Raw genomic sequence first — 20,270 nt, 5'->3', positions numbered from 1 at the left:
CATGCATTAGCCCTTAAAATTGTATTGCTATGTTTTGTTATGGTGAGTAGCGAACTCACAAAATATTATACTCCTCACCTTCAAAAAGCATATAGGTTCTTATCTTAAGTCTTCTCATTCAGATTTGACATGTAGATTTAGAAAAGTAACAGCAACTACTTTGTTAGGAAAAGTTCCACAAACCTCAAGAATCAGTATGTATGACACCTAAAGAAACACAGAAGTTCAGAGCTTTAATTCCATATGGAAAAAAAAAGTTCTTGTTTAAAGAACTACTAATACAGATTTGTTTAAGGAACTATTAGTACAGATCTAAAACAAAATAGGATTTTGTTTTAAAACTATCTCTGGAGTTTTCTTATTTCATCAACGATTGCATTTTAGAGACAGGTGTTTTCTTTTTATTACATCTGAATCTTGTACTGGGTCTTCATTTAACCCTGTCCACTGCTGGCAGAGCTGACAAGGCAGACCTATGGTAAGAGGAGCAGGTAAAGTGAATGCATCCTGGCTTCTCACCAGCTCCATAATAAGGCTCCCTTGTGCCACACTTTAAAATACCTTCATTTTAAAATTAGATTTTAATTTTCCGCTCAGAAACAGCTAAATCTCTGTTGAGCTACCAAAACATATTTTACAACTTAGTGTGTTCTGCCTTCCTGCCTTTTTTGCAGCTGTTACTTTTAAGAGAGAACATTTTGCTTTCCAAATAAGAATGTAGGCTCTTATTTAAAGTGGGATTTTTTTCTGGTGGTTTTCATCTGGGCATCCTCTATATATTTTTTATGATTCCAGAACTTGCTGAAAACATCTTCATATGCAAAGGGTGCAAAAACACAAGAGTTTAAATGTTCACAGTTTTAAATGTGATAGAAAACATAGAAACCAAAAAATAAACCAAGTCAGATCACTAAGGGCACAAAAAAGTCAACTTGTTTACACCTTCTTTACAGCTGGAAACACTTATTGCTTTACCTACTTAAGAAAGGTAGTAAAAGGAATTCATAACATGAATTGTTCTTTTTTGCCACCTATATAAAAACAGCCACACTATTAGTTTCAGCTTTGATTATCAAAATATGTATATGACTATTTACAGATATAGAACATAGTCAAAGAAAGTAGCTATGATGTCCATGAATTTTAAAAATATACAGCATAATCACATGCTAATTATGATTAGGAATGTCTGTACATTTTTAGCAGGGCTAATCATATGTGATAAATGTTATTATTTCCATAACTTTTCTCTAGAAATTGAATTAAAACTAAGGGGACTAAAATAATTTGGGTTTGATTTCCTTCCTCAGATAGTTACATACAATTTCCTAAGGATAGATGTAAGTTCTGTTTACATGAACAAAGATGAATTGATGCAGCTTTGCAAAACCAGAGCTGTCCATTTCTTAGGGAGTTCACAGGACATGATCTTCTATTTAACAGAGGAATTTAACCTTCCATATTTATTATGGAAGGAGAATTCAATTAATATTATGTAAGAAATAAATTATTCTAGTGGAGGAAAAAAGGCACTTTGGAAACCCTGATTCGAACCCCCTCCTCCTCCTTGCCCTCCTTCCCTCTCCGATAAGTTACTTTTACCTGCCCACATCCAGGCTCCTAGATTCTTAATACACCATTCCCCATACCATTCTGAAATTACTCATATGTCCATCTTCACTACTTGCTGTATACCTCAACGGTAGGGAACCTATGTGCTATTCTTTTAATCAAGCAATGAAAAATAAATTTGTACTAACCTTAGCTGAAATCAGAGCTCATTAGTAGGTAACCACTTAAAATGGAATTCACAAAATTAAGAGTGCATCCTACGTACATTCCAGCTGCACTATTTATTACTGAAGCCACCATCGTAAACAGATCATTCCAAAGGCAGCCCAATTTGATTGTTTAATCCTTAGGCCTGACTTTTTAAACTAGCTTTCCTCTAGATCAACTTCGTTCTCTCCCAGGAAATGTCACTGCAATTTAAAGTACTCTTTACATTTAACTTCCCTAATCTTTTCAGGTATTTGAAAATTGCTGTCACTGATAACTGAAATATACCATGTTTCCCCCCCAAAATATTTTTTGATAGACATATACCTTTATAGTAGCAGGTGGTTCATTTGGAGAAATGTTACACTTTAAAATAAGTTGAAAGCAACAAAAAGTGTTACCAGAAAAAGGCGGTGGATTCTTTTGCCCAATGCCCTCAAATGACCAATTCTTGAGACATTGGGTTTTCAAAGACAGAACACATTTATTACTAGGCATGTAGCAGAAGACCAGATGGCCTATTGGCCCAAAATCCTGTCTCCCGAACTGCAGTAATTCCGATATTTTATAGAATTAAAAGATGGGCAGGGTTTAGGATAATGAGCACAGTGGCCCCAGATGGTATAATTAGAAGTGATCTAATTATTGAGCATGCATAGATTGATTATATGCTTAGTCACAGAACTATGTAAAAAAAGAAAGGCAGAATGAGTTATAGGTGACTTGTAAGTTAAAGTTGAAGCTACTGCACATGTCAAGCAGGCCCACATTGGTTAGATCCAGTTTCGGTTACCAAGGTAACTTTGGACTTGGGGTGAGTTAGTTCTGGGCTAACCCACGATGCTTCATTAATAAACATTAGGGGCTGTCTTCAGTGATTACATGACTCTAAAGCTGAAAACGGGATAAATGGGTACAAATGATGATGAGTCCCGATGGCTTTTACAATCACAGGGGCACAAGATAAAGGCTATACAGTCATTATGAGAGATCAAAGCAGCTGCTTTACAATTTAGAGATTTCAGGTATTTCCCTCTGTCTATTCTAATATACCAGAAACCAAAAAGGAATATCTATATAATGAATCAGTAATCAAAATCATCCCTTAAATCCTAATTTCTCGGTTACAAAAGCATGTTCCACACAATAAACATCGGTGGTCTATGTTTTTTATAGAGCTTGGTTTCTACTAGCTTGAGCTAATTTAGCTTATCAATGCAATCTTTCAAAGAAAAAAAGAGGCGTTTTATATTATACCATTTAATTTTTATCTTAATGAGAGATGTCTGGAAAGCCTAGCTAAAACCAGTCTCTTAATATTTCCAATCAAGCAGTAGTCAATTATTTATTGAGTACCCACTATATTCAAGCACAATGCTTTAGGGAATCCAAACACAGATTAAAATGCCTTCAGAAGGGGATGCAAGAGTAGTTCAGTGGTAGAATTTTCACCTGCCATGCACGAGACCAGGTTCGATTCCCGGGCCATGCTCGTCCCAATAAGCAAACAAACAAGCAAAAGCAAAAAAAAAAAAAAAAAAACAAGCAAACAATCAAAAGCAAGCAAAAAACAAACAAACAAAAAAATTCAACAAATGGTGCTGCAGTAACGGGATACTCACAAGGAAAAATAATGAAATGTGACTCCTCCATAAAGCATACAAAAAAAAAAGCCTTCAGATACTTCATAGGCAAATTGGAGAAGCAAAAACTGAGCACTTTTTAAAGACACAAGAAAATAGGAGACAAAGAGGAAAAATTTGATTAATTTCCAAATGAAGAGACAGACAGTACAGAGGCGTGACAAAGGAGGTGAAACTGGACAGGATAGCCTAGGACAAATTCATGAAGTGGAATTTGAGCCGAATGGCACTTTACTTGGAGAAAACTGGGGAAGACAGACCAAGCATTGCTACGAGTACTAGCAAATGAAATGAGACACAGAAAGAAAAGTAAGTTTGATGATTTCGTCAGGCAGAAATTTCTAGAGGAACAGTGGTTGGAGTAAATTACAAAGATAGTTTAGGGTACTTGAATGTCAAAGCAAGATGCCTGAAATGCACCTTCAGGCCACTGGCAAACTAAATAAGTGAACCATTGATAGATTAAAGATTAAATTTAAACCCTCTGGCTCTCAAAATGTTCTTCAGAGACCTAAGCATCAGCATTATTCGGATGCTTATTAGAAATGGAAACTTTCAGAGCCCATCCCTTATTTACTGAGTCAGAAACTCAGACGTGGAGGTAGGAGACATCTGGCAGATGTCTGAGTGAGCCCTCCCAGTGATTCTAAAGCATAACCAAGCTGTGAGCCACTAGTTTAAACAACTAATATGAGTAAAGCCATCCATGTACTGAGTGGATTATTTTGCTGACAGTAAGCACAATAAGAAACCTGTGACAATGGCACAAAAGAGAAAATTCAGAGCCACTTCCAGTAGAAAACCAAAAAGAAGGAAAAATAAATGTTTTAAAAAGATTTGGTCTTTGGCATTGAACAGCATTTCACAATCACCCTTGAGTGTTCTACTAGAAACTTCTATCTTAGAGAGTCTTAATAAAAAGAACATAAAAATGACCAAGTCTTAGAGAGGGATTACAATCTACTTGGTTTTCTCTGCCCTTCTGAAGAAAAAAAGGAGGACATCTCATTATGATAACATGTGTCAGGAAGGAATTGGGAGAAGGCAACTAGCATTTCCTGTGAGGCCTCCCCATCAGATTCCCCACTTGCATTATGCCATTATGCCATGTAATCCTCCAAGACTGATGAAGCAGGCAAAATTATTTCCCTTTTATGCAGATAAGGAAACGGGTTCAAAGAAGGGAGAAAACTTAGACTCAAAATTAGGAAGCACAAAACAAAGAATCAAGTCCTTGTGCTTCTACACGTTGTCATCAGCCAAGAAGCCCAAGGATCTTCATGTAAATAAATACAAAATTCATATAATTTCCAGTTTATACTTGATGTTTGAGAGATTCTTCTCAATTTTTTATATTGCTTCTGTAAAGGGGACAACATTTTGTATACACTAAAGCGATTCAATGTTGTTTGCTCCTTAAATCATTCCTTTTTTTACAGTCTTCCTCGTCCAAGCAAATGGGTGCCTGCACTTGACCTCTCTAGGAAATAAAAAGGCTGCAGAGCTTGAGGTCCAGTCAGGAAGAAAAAGCTGCATCCCACCCCTGCCTCAGGCATCTGTGGAAAGAAGGGATGTAAAGGGAAGGTAACAGTTTGCCAAGTTTCCCAGTTTCTCCTCTGTGAGCTTTGTATTTGGAGAAGCCAAAAGGAAGAGGGATTTCTGGCCCAAATTCTGTTGGGGACTCTGAAGTGATTGCCAGGTTGGCTACTGGCAGCAACCTTAGAGTAAACTGGGGGCACAGAGTGCTCCGAGCTAGGGTTGCATTCCACAGCTGCGTGACAAAGCTCTGCCCCAGCAATTGCTGGAGTCCTCCTGGGTTGCAAACCAGAAGGCTTGCCATGGTCCCACTGTATTTGGTGAGCAGGCCCAGGAGAGGGCCAGGGGCCTTGTCAAGGACAAGCTGGCGACTCAGCAGGCCTACAGGGCCAGCAAGACCAAAGTAAGGGCATTTACTCCAGGAAGAACTACATGGCCCTCCAAAAGAGACTGGATCACAAATTACACCCATCCCAGATGTCGATGTCCAGGAGGACCCCAGAGACCTGGGGAGGCCAGAGGCGCCCAAGGACTCTTGCTTTTGTCCTTCCCTGTCAGTCCCACGTCACTCTTCTACTTCTAAGATTTAATTGGCTTATTTATTATTTGCCATTTGACAAATATTTATACAGTCTTCATTATGTGCCAGGCACTATTCTAAGAGCTTCATAAAGTCTAATTCATTTAATACCTTAACAATGATGAGCAGTAGGGACTGTCAACATGCCTGTTTACAAATTGTAAAAAACCAGGGCATAGAGAAATTTAGCAAAAGCTAACGAGTGAAAACAGAAATTAGACCCAGCCTTTGCTTAACTACTACATTAGAGCAAGCATCCCAAAGGATTACGCATTACCTAGAAAAGTTAAATTGGTCGGACTAAGTCTTAAGTAGATCAGACTAAAGTTCTTCCTTATTATCCACCAAATGAGAGATCCTGAGGAAAACCACATTAGGTACATGTAAGAAGAGGAAAAGAGGAGGAGGGAAAGAGTAAAAAAAAGGAGAAGGGAGAAGAAACAGCATACCTTTTCTCTTAGGATTTGCAGTGTATACAATCTGGACTTTACACAAAACAAAAAGCAATAGCAACAAAAAAGTTAGCAGTTGCCATACTTCCTAAAGTTCCTTCCAAAAGCTTGTAAAATAGGCTAGTTTCTGGAGTGCGGAATGATGACTCATCTGCATGGCTGTTTTCCTCTTACTTCCTCCAGTTACCAGTGGAAAGTTGAAATAGGAAGCACCGCTGGGACATAAGTGAAATCAAAAGACATATTATATTGCCTTAATTTTTTAAAATGGAAAAACACCCAATTCGACAAATGTTCTTCAGTTATGTTTAACTCTTCCCCAAAGGTCCACAAGACCGAAATACCAACCTTCTTCAGCCAGTCCAAACTTTAATTTAAAGGCCTTCCAGCTCACGGCGTAGGCAGCAGCATACCTGCCCATTCAGGAAACATCCCGCAGCTATGGCCATCAGAAGGACAAAACTGATCCTCAAAAACACAGAACGGGACACCGAAGATAGACTGGGTAGAGCTTTAAAAGTTAAATGCACTGTTTTCAAAAATATACTGTCATCCCTAGGATTAAAATGAATTTCCTTCAAGCCCAAAGTATTTTAGAGGCTTCACATGGAATCATGGGATTCCATGCAATTATGTTTTTCCCAATGTGATACAACAAAATGTGGCCACTCCCCATGGTTAAAATACATCCTCAAGGATGACTGTTTCTGATGGGCAGTAATACAGGATACACTGCCGTAAGACGGCAGGTTTGTGGCACAACAATACCTCACACTCATCTGAGAAGATAGGTTTCATTTTTTCAAACTTAACATGCCACTCAACAGATCCTAGAATATGGTGTTAGCACAATGTCTGTAAAAAAATGATTCTTTCAAGGAGGGGAAAAAAAAAAAGAACAGTGCTTTCAATGTTCAGTATCCTTTACATCTGCTGCTCAGCTGGAAACGCTGTTAAAAGGCCATTAGAACCTTAAGGTAACAGACCTCGAATGCTATGAAAGCCATGGAGCAATTTGCTGTTTGTGTTAGGAGTCTCAGCCCCAGCCACTTTCTTTTCATGGGCTGAAAACAGCTTCTGTCATGAGCCGTGAAAATCAATTCCACAGTAACCAGGCAGAAATGTGGCTTAAGGTGGTGTACCCACTGGCTGGCGCTGCACAGCAGAGCCTCCTTCTGGGCATCCGCCGCACCTTCCAGAATTCCCAGACAGCGGCTCCCCAGCAGTGCCCTGTGGCAATGAGCAGCATGGCTCTTCCAGGAACCTTCAGGCTTATCTCTGAGGACACTGGTTCTCTCTAATGTTTAATTAGGTTAAAATCTAAAGTGTCACCCTGAGTGAATGCATAAATGTTGCACTGGGAAATGCCTGCTCTTGCTGATCTGTATTCCATCTTTCTAGTTTTCCTGACTATAGTAATCGTGAGGCTCATTTTTCTCCCAAATTTCACCATTGCAAAGCCTTTCAAATATACAGAGAATTTGTAAACTTTTTTTTTCAAAGGGACAAGGACATAGTTCTGAAAACAAATATTTCAGAGGAATAACGATGGTTTTGTCGAGAGTGATACTGTGAAAACCAGTGATTAGAAAGGTTAAAATCATGTTTAAATGTGTTAGGTTTTTCAGTTATAGGGACTCATTACTACAGTTATAAAATCAGTCTTGGTTACCACGTAGAATTAAGATCATTAAAACTTACATATCTATATTTACTCAACCCTTTGTTAAATTGAAAGCCTTGGTATAGTATGCCAAGCATGTTCTGGGTAAAAATAAATTGCGCTCTTAAATCATTCCAGCTTACATTTATGCATGTAACTTCTTAAAATATTAAATTGTTTGTCTTTACATTGATAACCCAGGCTGAGAAATTGCGTCCAAATTTAATTTGGTAAATGAATATAATAACAAGAAAGAGAAAAAGTATAATTTCAGCTCTTCTGCTGTATTTGATACACTTTATTGTTGAAATGGAATTTTAATGTGATTACTCCAAACATGTTTTTTGACTAAAGGAGAAAAACGTGGGCTTATACCATTTTTATTTGTCTACTGCACAAAATAAATCATGAAGCTCTCCCAGTGATTCTTAAGAGATCTCCAAGACATAATTTTTAGAGAGTGGAAGGTGGTAATTGAAAAGATACTATCCATAATAATTTTGTTGTTGATGACATCATATTTGCCATTTGCAAGCTATTTTATATTCAACTGAAACTGACCTTTTATGAGAGCCATGTGGTAATATAAATGAAATGAATGTATTCTTTATTGCATTCATATAAAGAGAATGGTCTAAGCTTTTAACATAGCACTTGACCTCCTGGTATCTGAATATCCCCAAGTCTGTGAAAGAGTATTGAATAAGATACCACACAATCAAATGAGTAGTAAAAGCACAATAAAAGACTTTCACATATTAGCACTTGATATGTAGAAGTAATTCAAACTATGTTTCCCAAGTTCACTGCAAAGATGTACCTGCAGGAGAAGCTGTCATAGATCACTCAAGGAGTGCCCCAGGACCATGCATTTCCAGAGTATTAATACTTTAGAACTACAAACTCCTATTTTCCAAATATCAAAGATCAATTTAACTCTTTCATTACATTTGTTAAGCCCTTTGCTGTAGAAAAAGAAAAAATAGTGATCTGAAATTTTACAGCTTTTTTTAGTTTTAAAAACTCCCAGTCATGGGTGGTTCAGTGGTAGAATGCTCGCCTTCCATGAGGGAGACCTGGGTTCGATTCCCAGACCATGCACCCCAAAGAGCCTCCCAGTCAATATGGAAAAATGTTAAAAGTTGGTAAATCTGGGAATCTGGGTAGGGGTTGGATTTCTGTACATTATTTTTGTGTTATGTTTGTAACTTTCCTGTAAAAAAACAGGTGGGGGTGGTCATTTGCTTTATAAAAAAATCTCCCAGGCATTGGGATTTAGTTAAAAAAAAAAAAAAGTCAGGATAAGAAAACAACTGTAAGACAACACTTTTTTTATTTTTCAAGAAAAAATTAATTTGTATCATTGAAAAATGTATATACTATATAAATGGTGGCTTATTTGCAAGTTCATTTCACAAGAGCTATTGACTTTGAGCTATTCTGACCCATTAAAAATAATAACTGAGTTATTCATCTTTTAAAAATAAGATTTCAAAGTGCTTTCTTTACAAAGAAAGTTATTGCCTCAACTTCATTACAACCTTCAGAGGTAATACCTCTCTCGGGCTCCCTGAAATTCAGCTGAGGAACACTGGCTGCTGGTAATCTCCACAGTCCTGGATACACAAACAGAGGAAGCCAATTTCTGAAGAAACCTAAGAACGATAATAAGGAGCAGACTCAGTAGCTGATAATGCCTGTAGAACACAGGAGTGCCATGCCCACAATGTACTACAGTATAGCTTTAATTATATGTGCATAAAATGAAGGGTGACCACCTCTAAAGACGGTCTCCTAGCTAAATCTGCACCTGGAAGATTGGTATGAGGAAAAAATTGGCTTAAAAGGAGGGTAGTAGTGAAATTACTCTTGACTAGAAATCTCCTAAGAAAGACATAAATAAAGAGTTATGTGCATATAAACAAAGAGTTACATGCACCCACAGAAGCATGCTATATTAGCAAAGAACCACCAGGATCCTACAGTGAAAGAAATCTAAGATGCCTTTTCCAGTTTCCCCTTTAAAACTATGTTAAGGTTCTCTCTTACACCTGAAGATGTACCATTGGCAGGTGGGTTCAGCCCAAGCACAAGCAGTTATGGACTGCCCTAAGCAATCACTCTCCTTCATTTGTTCCCCCTATGTCCAATGTAAACATTCAAAAGGTGGCTGGGGAAGTCAAGGCTGAGATTTGGAGCAATAAAACACACGCTGAGTGGAAATTCTTACCTAAGATCAAAGTGAAAAACACAAGAACCATTGCCCAAGATATGATCATCTGCCCTGACAGAAATCCACATTTCAAACCATACTTGACGGACAGTGAGAGGAAAATAATCAGAGGTCACTGTGGAATCCTCAAAATGTGCGTTCTAAAATCAATGGTTTTCGAAGTATGTTTCCTGGGCCAGCATCACCAGCAGGGCCAGCATCACCGGAGAACTTGTTAGAGATGCAAATTCTCAGGCCCACATCTGGTCTAGTGAATCAGAAACTCTGGGGGAGGCCGGGGTTGACCCGGTGAATCTGTCTTCAAGCCCTCCTGTGATTCAGACCCACGATATGATTCTAGATTCCTGGTTCTCAATTCTGGCTGCATAACAGAATTATTTCAGGAAATTAAAAGGAAAAAAAAAAAAAAAAACAGCAGTGGCTCTTCCCAGACCAATTAAATTAGAATCTCTGGAGCGCAAGTAGAAGTATTTTTTTTTAACTATACCACTCAGAACAGGTCTGACTCTTTCCAACTCACATGATCCGACTGTCAAAATTTCAGGAATTTTGCAAACTGGTTGTTAAAATTTTGGCAGCTTGAAATTGGCCGTGGTGGAAATATCTGCACCACAGAACTTGGCAAATGCTATAAATCAGGGCTCCCCACCTCCTGCCCTCCACCACCACTGAACCAACAGTCAAAGATTTATCAGTATACCACTGGCCAGTGCTGGAAACTACTGGACTAGAGCAAGTATGGCAAACATCTAATTAATTTAGACCGTCTGGATCACTCCCCTGAAATCTTACCTTACCCATCAATTCCTACGGATTAATATTTAGATTGTAAAAGATTAAGCTGAGCAACTCCGCAGCCTAAGGAAGGGAAGGTGAACTGTAGACCCTCTCTGAGGAGATAACCATAACTGCTTTCGGCCAATGACTCTGGTGTCCCTTTTCCTTTTCTGGTGCCGGGTATGGACACATGAAGCAATTCTGATGGGAGATGGGTGGGGAAATTTGCTGGGTGTCATCTGAGGACAGTCAATGAAATGATACACCTGGGAAGAAATAGTTCCTTTCTGTGCCTCTGGGCATTGTCAGATGCATGGTGGTTTAGGAGCTATCTTGCATCCATAATGAACCTGATCTGGGAGACGGAGGATGGAAGAATAGAAAGACAGAGGAAATCTACGGCTTTGATGATACTGCTAACTTACTGATTTCTTGTTCCTAGAACCGCCTTATATTAGGACTTCTTGTTATGTGAAATCATGGCTTTTCCATATTGTATAAGCCAATTTAGTCAGGATTATCTGTGACCTGCTGCCAAAACTATCTCGCCTGACTCAGATTATTTCAGAAAAGCGTTCCAACAACTTTTCTTCTTTAAATTCTTTTATTGACACTTCTAAATATTGGAGTAAAGTTTATTAAATTTTAAAGTTTATTCAATTTAACTATTTAAAGTCAAATTAAGTTTTTTTTGTTTTTTTTTTAACTTTGCCTCTTCCTTCTCTGGTGACCTTATAATTTCCTCTATAGATACTACTTCAAATTCAATCCTTTTCTCCTCTCATATCCTCTGGGACCTCATCCTCTCATCTCTTAATAATTAAAACAGGACCTACTGTCTGCCCTCCACTCTCTCCCTAGTAGCTTTTAATGATCTCTTCTCCGATCCATCCTGCTGGTAGTGCTTGGCCTATCTCAAACAATACTTTCATCATGTCTTTTCACTGCCAATAACCTAGAATGATGACCCTACTTCCTGCCACACAAAATCTAGGATTTCCAAGGCTCTGCAAAAGTCTAACCCCACCCTATCTGTTCTACATTATTTCTCACAAGTTGAAAATAGGCCCCTTTCCACATAACACTATTTGTTCTCGCTTGTAAGTGCAACCTGAATGCTTTCTTCCTTCACAGCCCTTTGTCAAACACTACCCATCCTTCAAGGGCCCAATTATATTTCACCTCCTTTCAGCAAGGTCAAAGAAGTCTCTTTATTCTCTGATTCTTATCATTCAGAAGTGGTATTGGATACATAAGCTATAGACATAGCATTGTTTAAATCACTGGTAGGCAAGATTGCTTGGTCACATGAAGGTATAATGTAATTAATTCTTCATCTTGTTGAAATCTTGAGACTTTTTTTTACTCCACTACAGCATAACAACAACATCAGCAACAACTGTGGTATAAATTCAACTGAAGACATAGCCAATTACACATATTTTGATAATTCTACACTTCCTTGAAGTTCATTTATCCTACCCTATTTGTGAAATCCCTTTGGCTCAGCCACACTGTTTTTACATTCTTAACAGTTCTCAACTGGTTTTATGATGTTGAGTTTTGTCTCCACTGAAAAGCACACATAAACTATGTCAAAATATTTATATGACCTTGGTAATTGAATTTACATTTCTGAGACGTTTGCTTCTCTCTTCTAACCACCCCCCCACCTCCAGTATTTCTCTCCATCTCTCCCTCACTTCACACATACACATATACACTCCAGTCCCTATCTATTTTTAATCCCATAGTGATGCTCAATAAATAATTTTTTATTGACTAGTGATCTTCCGATAATGTTGATTTTACCACCTAGATACTTTTGAATCCTTCTACTTCTTTCTATTTCCTGTCACCACTCAAGTTAAGAGCTCCCATCTTCTTGTCTTACTGTGTATGCCTTGGCTCTCCTCCAATTCCTTTCCTTCAGAGCAACCAAAGTGACAATACAAAACCATGCCCAAAGAACAAACACTTCATCAACTTTGTTCAATGCCTAAGGCTAAAGGTCAAAGTCTTTACCTTGGCCCACAATTCTTCTCTAATCTCCATCACACTTCTATTCCCCCTCCAGGGCCATTTCCCTTTCTTTCTTGAACTCTTCTTGTGCTACCAGAACCTTTTCACAATCCAGGTAATGTGTGCACCCTCCATTCTCCCCTTCCTTTACCTGCTTTGCATTCATGCCTCAGATTGCTGTTCTTCAAGGAAGCATTTCCAAAGCCCTCTGATTATTTCAAGTCCTCCCATTCAGAGCTCTCATAGAATCAGTGATCCCTAGTTCTACTGACTCATCTCAGACATAACTAACTGTGAATGTTTCACTTAATTTCTGCTTCACTGCTGGGATTCAATCCCATGAGACCCTATATCTAGTACCTGACACAGTGATTTACACATAGTAGGTGCACAATAAATGCCTATTAGATGAATTTTCAAAATTCATTAAAAAGGAAGAATAGTTATGAAAATAATAATTTTACTAAATCATCTTACTGCCCTTGCTAGAAGTCTTTTGAGAGAAGATGTGAATCAAGGAAAAATAGAGTCTTACCATGTTACTTTTGCATGCTTGAATGTAATATAAATTAAAATTAAGCTGTTAAAATTCTTTTATCCACAATTTATTTACTAAATTGTTATTTACAAATAACAATTGTAAAATAAGTAAACTTATATTTCTATACAAATTGAGTGACTGAATGGTGGATCAGTTTGGTTCAAAATGACTTAATTTTATATTTTATAAGTATTCATGACACTCATCCATAATCTTAAAAGAAATCAACTCACCCTCTGGAATAAATTATGGAGCAATGTTTATATGATAACATTTTAAAGAACATAATGCAATACATTTTTATTTTGGTATGCTGTATAGTGGGGTTTACATTTCATTCTTTTTCCATGTGACTATCCCCTTATTGCAGCACTAATTGTTGAAGTTTTGTTTGGTTGGTTTTTCAATTGTTTGTTTTTTGGGAGGTTCATGGGCCAGGAACCGAGCCCAAGTCTCCCACGTAGCAGGTGAGAATTTTACCACTGAACTACCTTTGTACCCCCAATGTTATAAATTTTAAATCACTTTTAATACTGGCCTACATTTTTACTTGCAAGCTATTAAAAATAGTGCAATTGCAAAGATGTAAGTTTTACGTAAAATGTGTTATCATTCAACTCAAATGAACTCTTGTTCCCGATTATGACATATTATCCTCTAATTAAATCAGCTGAGATAACTCTGTTTGCAAGGATCACTCTATAATTAATTCCCAGATCAAGAGTTTAATGAGTGGCAAGCCTAATAGCCCAGATTTTAGATGGCTTTGATACCTGGAACTAATGCAATTCTTTCAGAAATCTAGTGACTTGCCAAATCATAAAACATATGAAGTTCAACTAACTCATTTTTACCTCACTATTCTTTCAAAAGACTTTTAAGACATCAGCTAACTAAACAGAGACCAAAGGAATCAGAAATCTTTGAAAGAGGCAGACGAGTGGAAATTTAAAATTTATCCAGAACTAAGATATTTAATATGGCTGTAAAAGAATAAGAGTTACCAAACACTGTTTTTCAATTTATGTTAATTTTGGTATCTACACGTAACAGAAAAAAGATCTGTGTTAAGGACAAATGTATTAAATAAGATGGTTTGCTAGTGGTGGTGCAGGGAGTATTGAAGGGGGGGCTAGAGGAGGGCAGGTGGGGGGATAGATTGCAACTGGAAGACAAGTTATCTGGGAAGGATAACCACAAAAAGGAACTCCTGTTGGAAAAAGGTCAGGTACCCTGAAGCATTACATATTTTAAAACTTGAAACCAATGAAAAAAGACCAAAAGAATTGTTTAATTGATAAGTATACTATAAATGAATTTTTTAATTTCTACTTTTTTTAGAGTTTAAGAAAAAAAATCTGATCAATTGATACCAAAGAAAGGGGACAGAGTTTAATGCTTTATTAATGTTCAACTCCCAAAATGCCTGAGACAGAAAAACAAAGACAAAGGAAATATTGAGAACAGAGTCAATTATTTTTTTTTCCCAATCTGTGGAAGTAAATTTCCTTCATCCTTCTACCCCCATGAACAACTTCTTATAATAAGTTGTATTGAACAAACCCAAAATTCCAGTAGACATAGTATATGGAAAGAAGCAAACACGTGTATTTTAGATTCTATTGTTTCCATAACTCCATCCATACAATAAAATCACCAGGAAGTACATACAAACATGAACATTGGTAGAAAGAGTGTGGCCAATTCCTGAACACAAAATCCAAATTCAAAGTGATTTTGACCACTAGTAGGTGTTAGAAGAAAACAGAATGAAATTCAGATGAATAAATGCAAGGCCGTACATGTGGGCATTAAGAATAACAGGCTATATACATATTTGATGGAAAAAGAACATAAAACTTACCATTTTAACCATCTTTAAGTATACAGTTCAGTAGCATTATTTATTTTTACAGTGCTGTGCTACCATCACCAACTTTCATGGTTAGACTTTTTCATCACACAGACAGAAACTCTTTACCCATGAGGCAAAAACTTACCATTCCTCCTCTCCCCTCCCTGCATACCCACCTGTGGGTAACCTCGAATGTAGAAAGGAATTTATTTTGCATGCATTCATTCCACAAAAGCTGAAGGCTTGATACCATAAAGGAGTGGATGGGGTTGGGTTTATGGATTCTGGAGCCAGAGTCCCTGGGTTTAAATTGAATTCCAGCTTCATATCACTTAGTGGCTGAATGATCCTTGGGAAGTTAATTATTTTAGTCTCTCTGAGACTCAGTTTTCTCATCTATAAAATGGGGATAAGATAGGACCTAATACATTACTAGGAGGATTCAATATGGTAATGTTGTTACAGGAGTTTAGAATAGATAGGTGCTCAGAACAGAGCAATTTCTATATGCCAGATTGCTAAATAAAATTGCATTCCATGAGTAATGAAAAAAGTGAACATGTAGGCCAGTAAATGACCAGTCTGCTACGAAGTATTATAAGTATATTCAAACAAGGCTCAAAACATAAAACTGTGGCACAATAAGCCCTAAAACATTTTCTGAATTGCCTAGGCTTTTAAGCAGGTGCTATTTGAGGCTATGGCATTCCTATAGAAAGATTAGAGCCACCAAAATGAATGGGGTTGGAAAAGGAAGTAATATGACTGATCCTCAAGGAAAGGCGAAATATTTCCTTTGATCACAATAACTGTCCTAACAAAGAAACTGATTACCCAATGCTTGATATCTTCCCAGTAAATGAAACAAGAGAAATTAAGCAAGCACACTGTGCAGGCTTCAAAGTAGAAATATAGAAACATTTATGTATCTCAAGAATTGCAAAGCATTAGAAAGGATTGCTAAGAAGGGCTTAGGAGTCTATTCCTTTGGAGGGCCTTCAAATAAGGATAGAGAGAGTCTATCTGATCTACCTGGGATGGGGTAAAATCAGTGCTGAGTGAAGATTAATGGCACAAACTGCTGCTTCAAGGCCTCCTCTATCCAGCACTCTCAGAAAGTATAACTATATATTACCCATCCAGGTCCCTCATCCATTGGATTTGAAGAATTCTCTCAGAATAGAAAAGGGCAACACTATTTTACATATGTGAGTTCTGAGTAAAAGTTTAATAATGTCTTGATGAAACTTTATTACTCTTCAGTTATTTTACCGAACAAGCTACCTGCAAATACCTTTCAATTAGGAGCAGGTCTCATGAATCTGAAACCTTAGCAGTTCTTTTGAATCCTTGTTCCCTGGCAGACTAATGGCATGCGCTGTTTCTCAAGCAAACCATTAAAATTCCAAATAAGGAAAAGGATAAAACAGAGTTTAAAGAAAAGAGAATCACCACAGACTAATTCTTAACTCTACTAACTAAGTAAGGGTGTGTAATATCAGGAACTAGGAAGAGAAGGGGGAGGGATGGTTTATTTAATAACAGCACTTATCTCCCAAGTGATTATTCCAACAGCAGTAGGTAACACTGAGTAAAGTTTACTTGGAAAAAATGTATATCCTTAAAAATACAGTTATCTTTCAATTCATTTATTTTCCTATCAAATGTGCCTCTGACCCCACAGTGACCTGTATCATGATTATGTCCACCAAAATCAAAGGACACCAGGTTGAAGCCAAAATCAACAGGGTATTTGGTCCTAGAAAGTGAGTTTAACAAAAATGCATTTATTTCAGAAATTCACAGATAATTATCAAGCACTGTAATCGGAAGGGGGTGGGGAATAAAGGACTTTTTTTAAAAATCTATTGATGGACTTGTGTTAAACACTCAGAATGTTCCTCAGCAAAGTATGGTGACTACAGAAATTATTTACACTGAAAATCTTCACTTCAGGGTTGAGATTTGCATTTTGAGGAGAATGAACTATTGTCCCCTGCCTGTCCCATTATCCATTAAAGAACACTGAAGCAATTTAAAAATATTTAACCATTCTTTGCGATATCTTATCTGAAGTCATGTTGAGAAATACGAGTTTAAAGATAAAATTAGAAAAAGCACCGATTAGAGGGGGAAACATTCCTAGAAGTGATCCATAGTATAAGCTTTAAAGGAGAATTTCCAGAGGTTTGGGGAGAAAAAAAACGAAGTGATCCTTATCAATTAATTAAAAAGAATGAAATAACACCAGACAAAGGGGAAAGAGAGTTAAAAAAAAAAAAAAAAAAACTTAAGGAGAAGTGGGAGCAGTTGCTCTCCATTCATCGATTAACAAATTAAGGCGTTCTAGGAAAGGGGGAGGGGGGACAAGCAGCCTTCTGATTCACTACAGGTTCCGCCTTTGACTCACCAGAGGCTTGGGCTGGCTCTGAATTGAAAAAGGCTCCCTCTATATAATGCACCGCACTGTTAGCCTGATGGATGGGCTTTTTCATTTTTCCGTCAATGCCTAAATTTATATAAATGTATCAATTTCGGCGTAAGTAATACTCTCCCGTTTCTAGAGTTTGGAGAACAACCATAATAAAGTAACACTCCACTCCGTCTCGAAGCTGTGTTGTTTTAAGATATCTGCAAAATGCTTTTCATTCATCGACCAGGTTCGCTGGCAAAACACAGAGACGGTGATGGAAATCCAGCGTTTTTCTTGATGGCCTGAGGTCGTTAAGGATTTCAGCTTCCAGATTTGAGCAGCCCGCGCCCTCGCAGCATCCCCTGGTCTCTCTCTGCCTCCCTCAGTTCTGCTCGCAACCAGCCAGAGGATTATCTCTCCCCGACACGTTTCATTCACAGAGCCCCAGAGCGGCACAGATTCGGTTGGAGCTAAGAGCCGGAAAACACGCACTCAGGCTGCTCCGCAAGTTTTTGGAGACCAAGTGCTACCCACAGCCGCGCCGGGAAAGGGGGTGGGGGTTCTGAGGCTCCCGGGAGAAGAAAGGCAGTGTCTGTTAGTGTCCGGGCACCCGGGAGAACACGGGTTCCGCCGACCTCGAGCCGAATTCAGTTGGGGAACTGAAGCACCCACTTAAACTGGCTCGGCTGCCAAGTAAAGGCAGGCGGCCGAGGCCGCGCTCAGGACCGGGAGCAGAGCCCGGTGGTCAGAGTGTCCCCCGAACCACAAGTGATCAACCGCAAGTGAAGGGAGCACTGAGGGACCATTACGGGAAAGCCCGTCCCAAATCCGAAACAGGCAGTCCATGAACTACTCAAAGCAGCCCTAAAGTGCAGCCGTCCGGAGGCCGGGCCCCGACGGGCGAGCCCCTCCACCAGCCTCGCCTACCCCCCGCCGGGACGCCGTGCTCTTCGCCTTCGCGAAGAGGAAGGAGGTGGAGGAGCTGGAGGAGCCCTTGAGTCTCTCCACAGCCCCCGCCGGCGCGCGGGCGGGAGGGAAGAAGGCGCCACTCAGACTGTGGCGCTGGGCAAACTGCGGCCGCAGTTCTCCCAAGTTTGCCCGGGCAAGAGGCGCGGGCTGGGCGCCTAGCTCCACGGTCACCCCCGAGGGTCCCATCCTCCCCGGCCGGCCCGACCCAAACCGAAAACCAAAGGGCAGCAAAGGCGCGAGAGGAAAGGGAGGGAAGGAGGGAGCGCCCGCGTGCGCACACAATGAGGCGGCTGAGACGCACACCTTCCCCCGCGGGAGAAGCCGCAGGAGCATCCATCGCCCGCCGCGGAGACGCGGCGTCCCGGGGAGCCTCGGCAGAAAGTGAACCCCAACAACTTAGCAACAGGGGGAAGAAGGAGGGCCCCGGGCGGCGAGGGGAACGTGCAGCCGCGGCGGTCTGCAGCCTGCCCGGGTCGCGCTCCCGCGCTTACCTGCGATCTCCTGGTAAGGGATGTCCGCCAGGCTGAATCCCTTGGCGCCGTACGCCTGACGGACCTCGCCGCAGCTCCGAGCTTTCACATCCGCCCTGGCAGGGAGGGACAGCAGCAACCCCGAGAGGGGAAAAATCACAGCCCAGATCCAAGAAACCATGGTGCAACATGCAAATCCAGCTCGGCAAACCCCAGGGCCCGTGCGCTCTTCACCTTGCCCCTCAAGCCGAAAGCCCGCCAGAGCCACCGGCGCGCTCCTCGCAGCTGCCCAGCGTCACCCCCTTCCGCCGGCCGAGGGGACGAGCAGCGCAGCCCTCTGGACTGCGCTCAGCAAACTTTTATAAGCCAGATGGAGGATGGCAAGCCAACCAGGGCTGGCCGGGAAAGCAGCCGCCTTGCTCTTCTAGCCCCCCAGATCGAAAACGGTGCAATAAAAACGAGAGAAGAAGGAAAAGCAATGTTTCAAAAAAAAAAAAAAAACACCAAACACCATGCGGGTACAGGGCTGCTATCCGAGTGTTGAGCCGCGCAGTCCCGAAGCGCTGCGAGCTCGGCTCGCCTGAGTGTGCAGCCAAGGTAGGAACGCGCGCCGGCTCTCCCGGGAGGGAGATGGACAGACAAGCGCGAGTGTGTGCGCGTGAGTGTCGGTGTGAGCGCGGCGTTCTCGGGGAGTTGTGTGCGTGGAGGTATGTGCTGGGGAGATACGGGATCCAAGGAAAACCTGAGGGAGCCTGTGAGAGTCCTCCTGAAATAGGAACAGAGAAATCCTGGAGACCGACACTTGGAGGCAAGAGGGAAGGAGAAAGGAGGGGAGAGAGAAACGTGCTACACATTGCACAGCCGAAATTCAGAGGCAGAGTCGAAGGCAAAACCTGGACTGGATCTCTCGCTGATTGGTGGTGGTGGCGGGGCGGAAATGTTCCTGTTCTCATATTCTTCAGGCTCGTCTGAACCGCAGCCTTTAATGGCAATCCAGACACATAAAGGGTATGTTTAAGTCATTAACTTATACGCTATCAAACTCTGCTTTGTGCATGTAAAGAACAATGCAATTCCAGTTATGGTTCTTAATATGTTCATGACCTGCTGAAACACAAACCCAGGGTAGAATAAACTTACAGGGGCAACCCCGGGTTAGCAGAGCACCTTCACAGCTCTAATTGTCTGATTTCTGTTTGGTTTTATTTTATTTTCTAAAGACAAGTTGTCTGTATACACATTATATCACAAGTTCTTTCTTTCTTTCTTGTTTTAATTTTTCTTTCTGGATTCAGAAATCTCACCCATTTTAATTTTAAAAATTCCATAATCTCGGA

The 20,270-nt window shown here is 40.0% G+C and overlaps 1 protein-coding gene across 2 annotated transcripts in view; it reads right to left on the bottom strand.

The window, feature by feature from the left end:
- The window catches only part of GPC6 (glypican 6), a 1,138,931-nt gene extending 1,119,508 nt beyond the window's left edge, over positions 1-19,423 (bottom strand). For both annotated transcript variants that reach the window (XR_013174668.1, XM_077158532.1), the window contains exon 1: positions 18,955-19,423. Coding sequence is in view for 1 of the 2 variants with exons in the window: in XM_077158532.1 (XP_077014647.1) it covers positions 18,955-19,114 (160 nt within the window). In the remaining variant the exon portion in view is untranslated. The remainder of the gene's footprint in view (positions 1-18,954) is intronic.
- Between the last annotated feature and the right edge of the window lie 847 nt (positions 19,424-20,270).

Source organism: Tamandua tetradactyla, chromosome 4 (assembly GCF_023851605.1).
Source record: "Tamandua tetradactyla isolate mTamTet1 chromosome 4, mTamTet1.pri, whole genome shotgun sequence".
Classification (NCBI taxonomy): Eukaryota; Metazoa; Chordata; class Mammalia; order Pilosa; family Myrmecophagidae; genus Tamandua; species Tamandua tetradactyla.
This window is presented reverse-complemented; position numbering and strand designations above follow the sequence as displayed.